General features: G+C 38.0%; 1 protein-coding gene across 9 annotated transcripts in view; it reads right to left on the reverse strand.

Moving 5' to 3' along the window:
* The window catches only part of PPHLN1 (periphilin 1), a 139,895-nt gene that overhangs the window by 70,029 nt on the left and 56,136 nt on the right, over positions 1–13,730 (reverse strand). For 7 of the 9 annotated variants that reach the window (XM_073328026.1, XM_073328022.1, XM_073328023.1 and 4 more), the window contains one exon: positions 7,606–7,859. In XM_073328026.1, the coding sequence (XP_073184127.1) occupies positions 7,606–7,859 (254 nt within the window). The remainder of the gene's footprint in view (positions 1–7,605; positions 7,860–13,730) is intronic. The other 2 variants (XM_073328028.1, XM_073328025.1) reach the window with 1 other exon arrangement.

Below are 13,730 nucleotides of genomic sequence, written 5' to 3' on the forward strand. Positions count from 1 at the left end.
CACCAACCTAACTGGGTGAGGAAAAAGGAAGACCAAACAAGCAAGTGACAGCTGCTCCCCAACTGCAACAAGATACAAAAAGCAGCTGCCTTAGCAGTTTCATATTTTATCTGATGTTTCAGTATAACCCTTCAAGATACCCTCCATACTTGGCCATACAGTAGAAATTGTTTATCTTGTCTGTACTATCTTACTCTCACGACAATGGCCATCACCTCTTTTTGCTAATGTAACTACTTTATTGCTTTTCTTACGTCAAAACAATAAGCCTATTGTACCCCTCAACTATACCTAATTGCAAGAAGTAATCTTTTTATATATATATATTTAACTTTGTTCTACAGAAAGGCCCTGATCCTGCAAGCTGCTCCAGGTGGAGTGGCCCCCTTTACCCATGTGTAGACCCACTAAAGTGAACAGGGCAATGTGAGTACAGGTGCCCACCCACGTGGAGAGCCTTGCGGGGGGCGGGGGCGCCCACATTGGTGCAGTCTATTACTGTAAATTATGGACATTATAAGTGAGGACCATGACATTTTACCTACCAAGCTCCTCAAGGCAGAGTATCTTTGCAGAACACATCACCAGTGCTAAAATAATAAACAATCCCCCACCTCACAATAAGCTCCCCCCACCTCGTGTTTGTTTTGTCCCTCATTTGAGGGAGGGGTTGCTCATATTTGAAATATAAGGCAGTCACATCTAGCCATTGCTGACTAGAGAGCTATCCAAACTACATCTTTGACAAAGATTTAGATCCTTCTAGTTCTTGTCATAATATATCACTAGTCTTTTCTTTCTTTGTTTGGCCATGACTCTCTTCAGGTCTAAATGACAAATTTATGTTTTATTATATTTACATACAGAAGTCAAACGTGCTTTTCATTATCTGCTTCCAGAGGCATTCAGAGCACACAACTAGCTGGCCCTTTAGACCACCCAGAATATTAACTTTATTTGATATCATACCTTTCATGTTAATGAATCAAAAATGTTTTACAGATTTCACAATGGTTCCAAAAATATATATATTATTGAGGGACTGGGCAGAAAAATTATGCAAGTTAGAATGAAAGAGCTGAAGAGTCAATGAGGATGAGTCGTAAAACAGCTAATAAAGACAGATATAGCAAAGGAAACTGTTCTCACACCAAACGGCGAGTCTGTGGACCAAACTGAAAGGAGGCAAGCACTAGATGAATGGAAGGAGAAGGAAGTGTAGGAGGGAGGATGATATTATGGTGGTCTTGAACAGGTGTGTGAGGAATTAAAGACAAGGAGGGCAGTTTTAATGCTACCCTGAAAAGGACAGACAAGCCCTAAACAATTAAAGGTAAAAAGATAAAGTAAAATACACCTCTGAACAGTGCTGTTCAAGTGGGTTACAGACCCGCTGATGGACAATTCAACTGAGCCCCATATAGTCATTCGATTTCTCTCACCGTAGATGAAGTCAGGGAAAGGAAGAAGATGAACCACAGTAACTAAGGAGATTCTGGAGTTGTTGCCCCAGCCAGGGAGGGGACAAGAGGCAGTGTTAGCCGCAGGGATACCCTGGAGATATTGTACGAACCAAGAGTAGCTAATAGTAAAGCAAGAGAAGAAAGAAGACCCTCAGCTTAATCAAAGACTGCGTTGCCAACTTGGATTTATTTTGATTTTATTGTGAATTTCTCAACATTTTATTGCCAGTTTCATTATATTTGTTTTTTCTTAAAGCCCCAGCTTCTGGACTCATGTGACACTAGTGGGCAGAAGTAATTCAAGAAATACACAGATTCTAAATCAATGTATTTGGCAGGTCTTCATAAATAAAAGCAGAAATCCAAAGGCAAATACACACAAAATTAACAAACAGATGCAACAACTTTGTGATTCAATTGTGGAAATATGTAACATATTAAAAAGACTATATACTGTATTAACCTCATAAATGATAGCGGTTTTAGGTCTAACTTGACACGAGTAACTGGATGTAAGACAGACCTCATTTCTCAGTGGGCACAATTGAGAAAGTGAATGGAAAATTAGGTTGTAAATAAGGGTATAACAAGCATTAGGCTAGAATCAGTGTAGCGAAGATAAGTAGGAACACTCTGGTACAAGGGACAATGGACAAGGTAAAACTGGAATGTAGAGATCTGGTTATACATGAACAGCACATGGAGAGAGCATTCTGAAAAGTATCCAAGCCAATCATTAAGCACATGATGCACTTTATAGTTATTGTAATACAGGAGCTAGTAATAATAATGAATAATAACTTAATAATAATTAATAATAATAATAATGTGCTTACTAGTCATTCATTTCCCCCCACTGAAGCACCTTGAAAGCTGCTGAACAAATTTTAAATATAAAATAAACAGAAGGAAGTATATAAAGAAAAGTTTTGCTGTGTAACTTCGGATTTGTGATGTACCCTGCATCCACCCACCACATTTGAGCCCGGCCAGCTTGGGCATTGCGGTGCTATACACCAAATAAAGCCACCTAGCGTGACAAATTCTGGAGTCAACTGAGTTTTGGAGAATCAAGTGGAAGAGATCCCCACAGTGATATGAAACTTGTAAATAATTCAGATAATTAGAGAGCTAACAAAAATTAAATTTAGGAATTGTAGTGATCCCAACCATAGCAAATGCTGTAAAACTCTTGATAACTCAGAGGGCAAAACATCTACAAAAAGACATTATGGTATATTAGTTAAATATACACACACCCCAAAATCCACAATATAAGCAGACATGATAATAACATGGATGTATTAAACAACAGCATCATCATCATCACCATTATGGGCTGTAAAGCTACTATAAAATTGAATTTTCCAAAGAAAAACTCAGCAATTTTAAATCTTTCACACACAAACCCCACCACCACCAAAGCTTAGTATGTACAACTTGCAGATAACTACTAAAATTTTGTAATCATATAAAGCTGATGTCTTCATTTGATATTCCCAACAACAAATGCTCTGTATTTTGGCTATTTCATATACGGCTATGGTGCTTCAAGAACTGTCTGAATTTTATTTATATCTTGATTGAACTATAACTCTGCTAGGGTGGGTTCTGTTTATTGTATATTTAAAATTTGTTCAACAGCATCCAAGGTGTTTCAATGGGGAGAAATGAATAACTTACAAGCACAATTATTATTCATTTTATATGAAAGATGCTTCCTTTAAGGTGTGTTATGGAGGTACTGCGCTTAACCCCATCATCTGATGTTCTGTCACTATACCTGCCACAAAAAGCACTGTTGGCTTCAGATGCTGAAGCAACCTCTTTCCTGCATCCACACCTGGCAGACAAAAATGTGGTGCAACACATCGAGTGAAAACTAATGAGGAACGGGAGGTCCAGGAATAGCTGAACTTTCAATGCAGAGTGAAGCAAGACGTGGCTGTTTATCAACAGAGTCCAAAGTACAATTCTGCTCTGAAAAGTGACCTTGTGAAAAACAACACCTTAATATTCAGGTGCCAGCATGTCATATCTGCTCACTTCAGTTACATAAATACATTTTTACTTCTTATTATTCCTGTGAGCTGGGTGAACACATCAAAAAGTGAGAATACGCACTGGAGTCTATTCCTTCTCGTGCATGATCAGAAGTAGTAAGTTCTAACTCTCAGTTACAGGGCCAAACAGTTACACCTGTGTCAACCTTACCAGAGGCAAGGTTGCTGCACGTGTCACTGAGGGCTTCATCTGGCCTACAAAACCTTTTAACTGATGGTGACACTCACGAAGGAAAAAATATGGTTTGGCTTTTAGCTGTTATGTCAAATCTGTGGAGTTGGTAATTAAAAGAGAACATGTTTTTACTTGTAATCTGAGCATATCTGGCATGACACCATGATAGAAACAAACAATGAAATCCTAGAATGCCCCCAACAGATGAAAATTTTCAGAGTAAATCTGCACCGTAAGCCTTGGTTCAATCTAATATAGGTAAAGACAGCACATGGAGAAAGTAAATCTTTCCAATGGTGGTGGAATCTACTATGGACTACCTTTACTGAAAACATTCAAGCTAATCAAATGAATGCACAACAAAAACTTAGTTGTGAAAAGTTAAAGTTGCTATACATGGCATACTTAACAAAACTGAAAAAGCAAAGAAATGAAAAGTTTATATATTGCTGCATGGCTTATCTTTATTGCACCACCATCACCCACAAGCACACACTTTACCACCACCGTAACTACTATGCATCCTACACCAAAACTTTAATTCTGCAGCAGGGATGGCAGCCTTCCAGCACCCCTTTACAAAATTACCCCCCTGTAAACTCACCAAATGACCCCTGAATCTTTCCATCTGCACATCCCCTTCACCACATTACACCCTCTAAACACCATCAGCTGGGTGTTCAGTGAAACTGGATAGGAACATTTGGTAAAGGGGATGCTAGAAAAACAATAAATCACTTTTTCAAAATGCCTGCCTTCTGATTTTTGAGGCTTTAGGAAAGCTACCCACCCTGAATGTGACAGGCAGCATTACAGATTCAAAATTCAACCTTAAATGCATAGACAAACGTGAGCATTTCTCCAATGTCTTCGAGGAGACTCCACTTACTGTCTCCTATCCTCTAAGATGAAGGAGCTGTCATTCTATTTTTCTCCTAATACCTGGGAGAGGAAAACCATTCTATTTCTCTCCATCCTCTCCCACCACAGTACTATCCTAATTCCCTATTGATGGCCCTACGCCACACACTCTCTACATTTCCATCTTTGTGCCATTCACTTTTCTGCTCCACTCACTTTCTCCCTTCCTGTTCGACCTTCGCCTGTGTTTCATTTGGCCTTTCAGATTTGTCCTCCTTTACCCCTCAACTTCCCATACCTCATATTCCCCTGCCCTTCAGGCTCTCTCCTGCATCCCTCCAATTCACCAGATCTACTCAACATTACTATCTCTACCAAATTCTGTGCAGACAGAAAATGTTGTTTTAACAGATACATGTTGACAATAAAACATTTCAGAACAAGATTTCAGAAAGGGCCCAAATTTAAATAGATCCTATTAAAAATATATACAAAAATGATGAAATCTTCATAGTAAATTAAAAGAACAAAACAACTAACACCATGTGAAGTATTACATTGAAAAGCTACTTAGACAGAAAAACAAATTATGCCTCATTTTAAGCCTATTTCAGAACCTGATTTTAACTATGGAGTCACAACCAGCAATGTAATAGATAAACATAGCAGCTATAAATAGATGTGTAGTTTAGCAGATTAATATCACTTTCTTGGCAGACAATAATTCATTAGAAGTAAAAATCAATCAGAAGGTCAGAAACCCCTTTAACTTACCGAACTCCAACAAACAGCTGTACAATCGCATTTCAACAGAATTATCTATAAAGAGTTTTCAAATCAAGTGACCCAAAATCATTTACAACAATATGCATCAAAATCATTTACAACAATATGCAGGAAATGTGTATTTTTTGTATCCCCAATTTGCATCAATATAGCTGGAGATGGAGGACTGGAACAGGACATTCCCCCCAAAACCATTTATAGGAAGACATTCATGTTCCAGACCAGGTTTCTAGGATTGAGTGGGTAAGACCGGCATTCAGAGGTCATTGCCAGGTATATACATATTAAACAAAACATGTGGACCATGCACCCAGGCTCATGTTATAGAAGCACTGTGGAACAGCTTCAACTTTATGGGGAGCAAGAATAGGGAAAGCCTTATGTTACTGCTGTTGGTTGGTCTTTTTCTTGTAGATGCCTATCTACAGACCCTGCCAGGTTTTGGTTCTTTAAATATTTCAAAATACAATAAAGATAACAGGATAGGCTTTTTCTTACATGTTCTTCAAAGCAAAGATTTCCTGTCTAACTATATTCAAACACTATTCTAACAAACAACTGAAGCCCTCTCCACTCCGTAAGTAAACTATTTTAACTCGGTCATCAAAACAAACGCTTTCAGAACTACCAATTTTTAGAGTGCAAGCCATTTTTAAGAAAAAGTACCATGGTGCAAACAAAGTTGCTTTCTTAAAAACAGTTTAATGGAGATAGACAAAACATCATTTAACTCTGGAGTAAAAGACAGCCCAGACGTTAAGTGTGGATATCCCACTTTGACTAATATAGCTGCTGCTCTGGGAAGCTCTTTGCCAGATTACATCTGAAGTGTGTTGTTAAAGAGACAATAACACTACATCATCCAACTTGACATCTCTGAACAAACATGCAGTTAGTGACTAACACAATGTATTAGAAAAAAAGTACAAAACCCCCTGCAAATTGGGAACATTTCTCTCAAAATGTGCAATTTTCTATTAGCCCAGACAGCAGGTTTTTCCATTAGACTTCAATATATGAGTGGCTATGTTAACATGCTGCAGAAGTGCCAAAAAATGTGCTTAACTGTAGAAAATTCCCAATCCCACAACATTCCCCAAGTTTTAGACAATCTTCTCCTGTCCCTGATAATTATATTCTACTTACTTAAATCCCTATTGCAGTTTCAGGAGGGTGTCATATTCTTTACTTTCTGTTCTAAACTTTTGTGTAGCCCTGCTGCAATTGTTAAAAGCCTGAGAGGTAGTCTGTATTTCAGTAGCGAGTGAAGAAACTCCTCTGTGTTTATGCACAGTTAGTTAAATGCTTTGGAATGTTTTGGGGTGAAAGGTGATATAACTGCCTGGTATGGGCACCCTGGAAAATCCAGGGTAAATGTCACATAACAACAAGTAAATCTGGATTTAAAATTAGAAGAAACAAAAAGAACACTGCTGCCAAAGTGGACAACAGATTTTACACAATTTCATTAGTATTTGTAAAGAGTACGAACAGAAATCCATAATCCACCTCATCTGCACAAAAAGTCGTAGCAATAAGCACCTCAATGGGAAAGAAAACATACTTCCACTTTTGTTTGCATTTTTTCATACATGGAGGTTTTGGATTCTTTTTAAACAGACATGGATCACCTTTCTGTGAAAAATGAACATTTAACCCTTTGGAATCCAGGCCATACATTGGATTGCCTAGCTTTAGACAAAGATTTTGCATTGATTTGAGGGTTGCAAGATTTGAGAGAATTAGAGTGAGAGTGTTAAATTGCTAAAAGAACCAATATGCATTGTTAGTACAATTCTATGAAATATCATGTTCTTGAAAAGTAAGGATCTTTACTTTTTATTTGGCTTCCCCGCCAGAATTTTTTCTTTTCTTCTCAACTGTGGGGAAAAAAAGCCCTCACCTACTTGCTCATGGCAAAGCTGCCTGTAAAGGGATCCATCACAGCAGCAAAGGGAGAAAGAAACAGAAGAATTTGATACTAAAGGAAAATAAACTACTGTACACAGAAAAGTCATGCAGCTGATGGAACTGCAGTCAGCCTAGAGAGGCTGTTGAAAAACACCTGCAAGCTCCCTCAAGAGACCTTTACATATATTCATAAAGGAATAAAGAGCTCCCTGAAACATTTAATAAGGCAGGCAAAACATAATCAGAACAAAAAGTCTAATGTCTTCATTATATAAAGAGAAAGATCTTATATAATGAGAATTAATTTCACCTCACTAATCAGTTTTCATCATTAATCCAGCATTACCTTGCTGAGAAATATTTCTTTTATGTAAAGATGACATACTTCTGCTATGCTGGGACTGGTGGAAAGAATAGGCTTTGCTTCTTTCAGGGGAGTAGCTCCTGCTGCTGACACTGGAGCCGGATCTGCTGTGTGGAGAATCCCTTCGGCTCACAGGCGATTCTCTGAAGAAAGGAGAGTCCCTCTTATGAGGGGATCTCTCTCTCAAATAATGAGAAGGATAGAAGCTTTTTCTTCTGAGGCCATCTCTGATGTCCCTTTGAAGGTGCAGAAAAGATAAAATTAATCATTTCTCCTTACTCTGTTTACAGAAATTACAGAAATCTAAAAGTGCATAACTTGTAACAAAAGAGCAACTTTCTATCTCTGTAGTAAGTAGAAATAGGTCAGTCATTCTCTCCACAGTAAATCTAAGACCTCCAGTATCATTACGTACTAAGTAATTCTTGGACCAACTTAAATTGGTCAAATAAAAATTGTTAATCATACAACAAACATAAGGAGATTTCTTCAGGTTTTCATTCAGTTCAATGGATTTTAGATCCTTTTCCAATGCCTCCTCATCAGATCCTCCAACTTTTACTAGTTGGTAATTTACATAAACTACTGAAGATATATTAATAAAGTAGTCTATAGCTGAAGGGGGAAGCAGATATTCACACAAAATGCAACTGGATGCACCTTTGGCATTTTACATTTTTTTCTCCTGTACAGTCATTCCACTCTCTTTTTGGACACTATCCATGTTTTAATATGAAATTAATTAAAAACAAAAACAAACCAAAAGAGGAATCAGTAAGATGCATACGTAAGTACTGCTCACAATCTTTCACTGTTGTAACCCTCACTAACGCACAACTCTGGCCTGCCCTTTTGTTTATTGTTGTCCCTTGTTGTATTAAGTCTCATTTAGGCTTTGAACCTACACCCATTAAAGTCAATAGCTAGATCATCAGCTGGTGTAAATCAGCATAGCTTTACTGACCTCAGTGGAGTATGACGATTTACACTAGCTAAGGATCTGACCCTTAATATTTAACTTCTTTGGGGTACTTGTCATTTGTGTGTAAAGTGCCATGAACATAAATGATGCTGTATACAATAATTCTGATTTCAAACTGTAATAACTGCAAAATTATAATTAGAGCTGCAAATCTGACATGACATTTTTTAATCAAAAATCACGGAGCAGTCATGGTAAATTCACTATAAGTCATGGGTTTAGTTCTTGCTCCATGATTTTGATTAAAAAATGCCCTGACAAATAAAGGGGTCACCCACTACCTGGAACAGCACACTTTACCCCAGGACCACAACCCTACTCCCACCCCATTGAGGGGAGGAGACCCTTGGGGGTGGAGGTGGGGGCCAGAGAGTGAGCCTGCCCCACATTCACCGCAGCATTGGCAGCTCCTATGTACCCTGGGGCTGGGCCTGAGGGTTGAGTGAGCCTGTCCCACACTCACCTTGGGCACGGGCAGCAGTGGCTGCCTTGGCTCCCTGCTCCAGGTGTCGCAACCTGGCACATAAGGTCCCAGTGCCACTTGCTCAGGCTTGACCCTGCCGCCCCTCCATCACGATATGGGGGAAGCAACGTGACGGCCAGATTTGAGTGAATGGTTCGGTAATCCCGTGTCCCAGATCACAATGCTTGAAACAGGTAGCCAGGCCCATCTCCATGGGACACAGGAGCAACTGTTGCAGGGTGAGTGCAGGATGAGCTCACTCACCAGCAGCCCGCTGCTCCTTCCCAGAGCCTCCCATCCAAACCAGGCCAGCAACCCACCTAGAGCCTTCCTACAGGAAGTTATGGACAAATAGAAAAATCATGGTACCTCTGACTTTTTCTGTAACATGGCAAAACTGCAGCCCTAATTATAATAAACCAAAGCTTGCCATTAGCCAGGAATAGAACATTATATTCTGGAGCTTAAACAAAGCACAATGGTTATGTACAAGTTCTACGAAAATATATAAGCGAAAGTTCAAAAATAAAAACAATAAATCATGCAAAACATCATAAAGTTAACAAGTGTGGAAACAAACACCAACTAAATCTAGACTAGGAATGTCCGTCAGAAGTTAATCTTCTCTGACCTTCAGTGAGCAGTCTATTCCCATGTAATAAAAGAAAACATTTTTTTAACATTTAAAGTAAGCTGAATGCATGCAGCCTATTTTATTGTTTTCCTCCTCTCCCTCTTGTTTTAGGTCTACAATTTAATTGCATGAGTCATGAAGATCAGCGGAGAACCAATGTTTTGTTTTAGCACAGCATAGTAATAACGCATCTTCCACTGTGGGAGAAAAGAAAGAGAGCCCTCTAGCGTACAGTTACTGTAGGATGCTAGAGGTATACATTTGTGATTAATTAGGGCTTGTCTATGTTAGATTTTGTTTTGGTCTGTTTGTTTTTGTTTTTTGCACCGCTGCAACTACACTGATATTGCTGCACTGGTGCAAACCCATAATATAGACATGTTAGCCAGAAGTAAAATGTGACTTGCCCTAGTGTGGCTTATTAAATGCAAGTTGCTTCTAACAACGTCAGCATTGGTGCAAAAAACCCAAAGCAGGCAAACCTTGAGGTCTACTGCTGCAAAACTGTCCGAAAAAAATCACACTTCAGTACAAGATACAGAAGCATTTACATAAAACAGCATAAAACTAGCCATTCTTTCAACTGATTGCTCAAAGAACTTGTATTTCAAATATCATAGCAGACAGAAAAATATCAAGGAAATAAAATGTATCTGTATTTGAAGTATTTTAATAAGAAACAAAAGTCAGGGTCAATCAAAGTGGTTCTATCATCTCTAGTTTCCTTCAAACACTGAGGCAATAGTCAGGCAAAGACGCGCCTTAAAAGTTAAGTAACTCCTTTACTGCTGACAAACTACGCAAGTGTATCACTAGCAGTTTGTAATACAGTATCCATTCCAGGTAGATAAAATTACAGAAAAACATAATTTCTAGACGTATCTTTAGTTTTTAGCATGAACGTAGCAGAGAATTGTGTTTAAACAAACTTAAGGGTCTGACAAATGCAGCAACATTTAGAGCTGTAATCTCATTCCATTGTGCCCAAGCAGCAATGCTGATTTCCACATTGCATGCTGTATGGCAATATTTGTATTAAAGCTAATCTTTAATTTTCCCTCTTAAACTTCTTGTGTTTTATTGGATGTCAGACTTCTAATGTTGCTGCGTTAAGTAATTGTTATTTCTGGTGGCTTAATTTAAAAAGAAATACATTTGAAAAAAGAAGAGCTGTGTACATGAGAACAATTAAATACATAATAACCACCATTATTAATATTACCATAGCACTTAGGAACCCTAGTCATGATCACCATGTAGATGCCTGAATGTATGTGAACTTAATAATTACACATATTAGTTAAGTGATAAATACTTGGGAATTATTGTCTATTTTACCAATTTTTAACAAGCATAGTATTTGAAAAACTTTAACAGCTCCAGATACAATCTAGCATGAAATCTCTCATTTCTATAGTTCCAAGTTCTGCATAATTTACCTGAGTTTTCCGTAAAGGAGCTGTTAGGATTCAGAATAATATGAAGCAATTATTTATAATGACATGCATATAAGAAATATGAAGAAAACAGCTGCTAAGTCACATTCTGAGATTTAAACTGGGTGTTTAAAATTTCTATAGTGTACAAACACAGACTTTTGATTTTTCTTAAACAAAACACAAGCTTTCAGACAGACTGGTACACCACGTTTCTGCCCAAAGCACATTTTTATGAGCAAGTTATCAAACCCCTGTGAACAGAGGACTTTATTATGGAAATGTTTACAGAACCCCAAATATTGCACACCTGTAATAAACACACTAATATTCATTCAAGCATTTACAAAATACTTTCTAAACAAACCTTCATTAGATCAGAGAACAAAAAATGATGGGGGGAAAAAAATCAATGACAGCAAGAGTGTGATGGATCAAAACCGAAACATTTTGAATTTAATTTTTATTCGTGCTTTTATCATTCTTCATTTACATTGTTCATCTAGCCTTACTGAACTATAATAATACAAGCAACTAAATAAAAGACAACTTCTGAACCATACAACAATAACTTCACACTTCTGATCACATTATTAATGCAACTGAATTTGTTAAACTGAACAGAACTACTCAAGTTTTTATTTATTTATTTCCAAACATATATTTCTTCCCCAATGTGAATACACTGGAATACGCCTGCAGCTCAGCAATTAAGACACCATTTCAGCAAAGCATATCCTTGATATTTCAGCATGTGCTTAAATGGTCTGCCGAATAGGGATGGATTTAATCATCAATTCTCTGCTGAATTGGGAATTTAATGCAGAACTAAAATCCCTTTAACGATTGAATTTAATCTCCACATTTACACAAATAACTTCAGAGTACATAGAATTAATTTTCTATGTAATATTTTAAGACCATGTATTGACATTTTCACACACACACACACAGAAAGGAAGGGTGGTAGGTAGCATCAGGGGAGGTCTTCAAGTGCCAATAGCGCCGAGCCACTGGGCTTTCACACAGAGCCCCATACGTTCCACATCTAGACCCACCACCACCGCCATACACCCTTTCCTTAAATCATCCACTCCATATCTCCAATCACACCATTCTTCTCCACCATGCCTGCTCATGCCCTCACTCCTGATGTTGGTTCACCCAGCGCATCGTGCAGCAGCTTTGTTGGGAACTAAGGGGCTGTAAGCGGCCTTCTAGATAGGTTAAGGAGGTGAAAGGAGATGTGGAAGTGAGAAATCAGTTTGGAAGGGAGTAGAGAGCTCAGCTATGACAAACCACCAAATCACCTGAATACCTAGAAACAAAGCTGCATGTTAATGGTCCAGTATAAGGGTGAAGATCTGTGTGGTGGAAGGCAGATAACAGAGGCCGACGAGGAACTGGTGAGTGGAATATAGAGGGGCTGCTGTATCATATAAATGCTTTTTTCTTTGCTAGTTAAGGGTTTCATTGGTGAGTTACACAGCCTAACAACCTTAACTCAAAGTTAAAGACATGAACAAGTATGTGTGATAGATCACAAACTTCCTTTTCCATCCTGAACAAATAAATACAGGGATGTGACTATACAAATGTTTATTGCTTTACTAGGCCTCACTATACCGTCCAACTTTCACACAAATGTGACACAAGCCATCAATATGTGTAACAAGTGACCAAAATGTGGAGTACTTCTTGGTTTTTTGTATGTCATGTCAGAATGGACAGCGTTTTTTTTTAACTGCAACACCTGTTTTAAAAAGATATTTTTGTAGTGTATGAATTAAAATCAATGGGGTTTTATTTATTTTTTTAATAAAGAAAACAGGGGTACTCAAGGTAAGATTACAAGGCTTTCCTCAATATTAAGGCTATAACATGCACATAAATATAAGTAGCCAAGAGTGTCAGAGGTGAGATTTATAACTCAGTCTCCTGGTTCCTGGCCATGAGCACTTTCTCCAAGATTAAGAGGTTTTCTGATGGGAAGATGGGTCTCTCATCCATAGAACATTGCCTGAATTAGCAGTGAAGCATAACACGGAGCTTGACTCAGATGAAATGCAAAACATCCCATAAAATCCATTACACCTCATAAGCCTGAGCCTCCCAATACACATAGTAATCATTCTCTAGTTTAAACACCCACACAAAAAGTTCAAGAATCAAGAACACCTCCTCCTCCAACATTCTGCAAGTCTGAGAAAAATGAAATCAGAACATAAAGGAGAGGGATCCAGATATGTTAGTATTTCTCCCAGAACTCAGTAAATCTTCCTGTTAACGAAGTGTGCAGATCAATATGTATACTGAAGTAAATCACCACTGCAGTTTACTTATTATAATCCTTTGTTTTTTCCTAAGAGCTTAATCAATTCCATACTGATTTATCTTCTACTATACTGTACACAATATTATACTATTCTAGGAAGAAATAAAATGCATCTGGACCCAGTGACCTTTATTTGAACTCTCAACACATTACAAACAATGATAGACTTTTCATATCAATTGGCCCCGCATCGTTTTACAGCTAAGCAACTTTTTACAGTATTTAAATTAGGGATGCTTAGCTCAGTGTTAGCTCAA

The sequence above is a fragment of the Lepidochelys kempii genome, chromosome 1 (genome assembly GCF_965140285.1).
Source record: "Lepidochelys kempii isolate rLepKem1 chromosome 1, rLepKem1.hap1, whole genome shotgun sequence".
Lineage (NCBI taxonomy): Eukaryota > Metazoa > Chordata > Testudines > Cheloniidae > Lepidochelys > Lepidochelys kempii.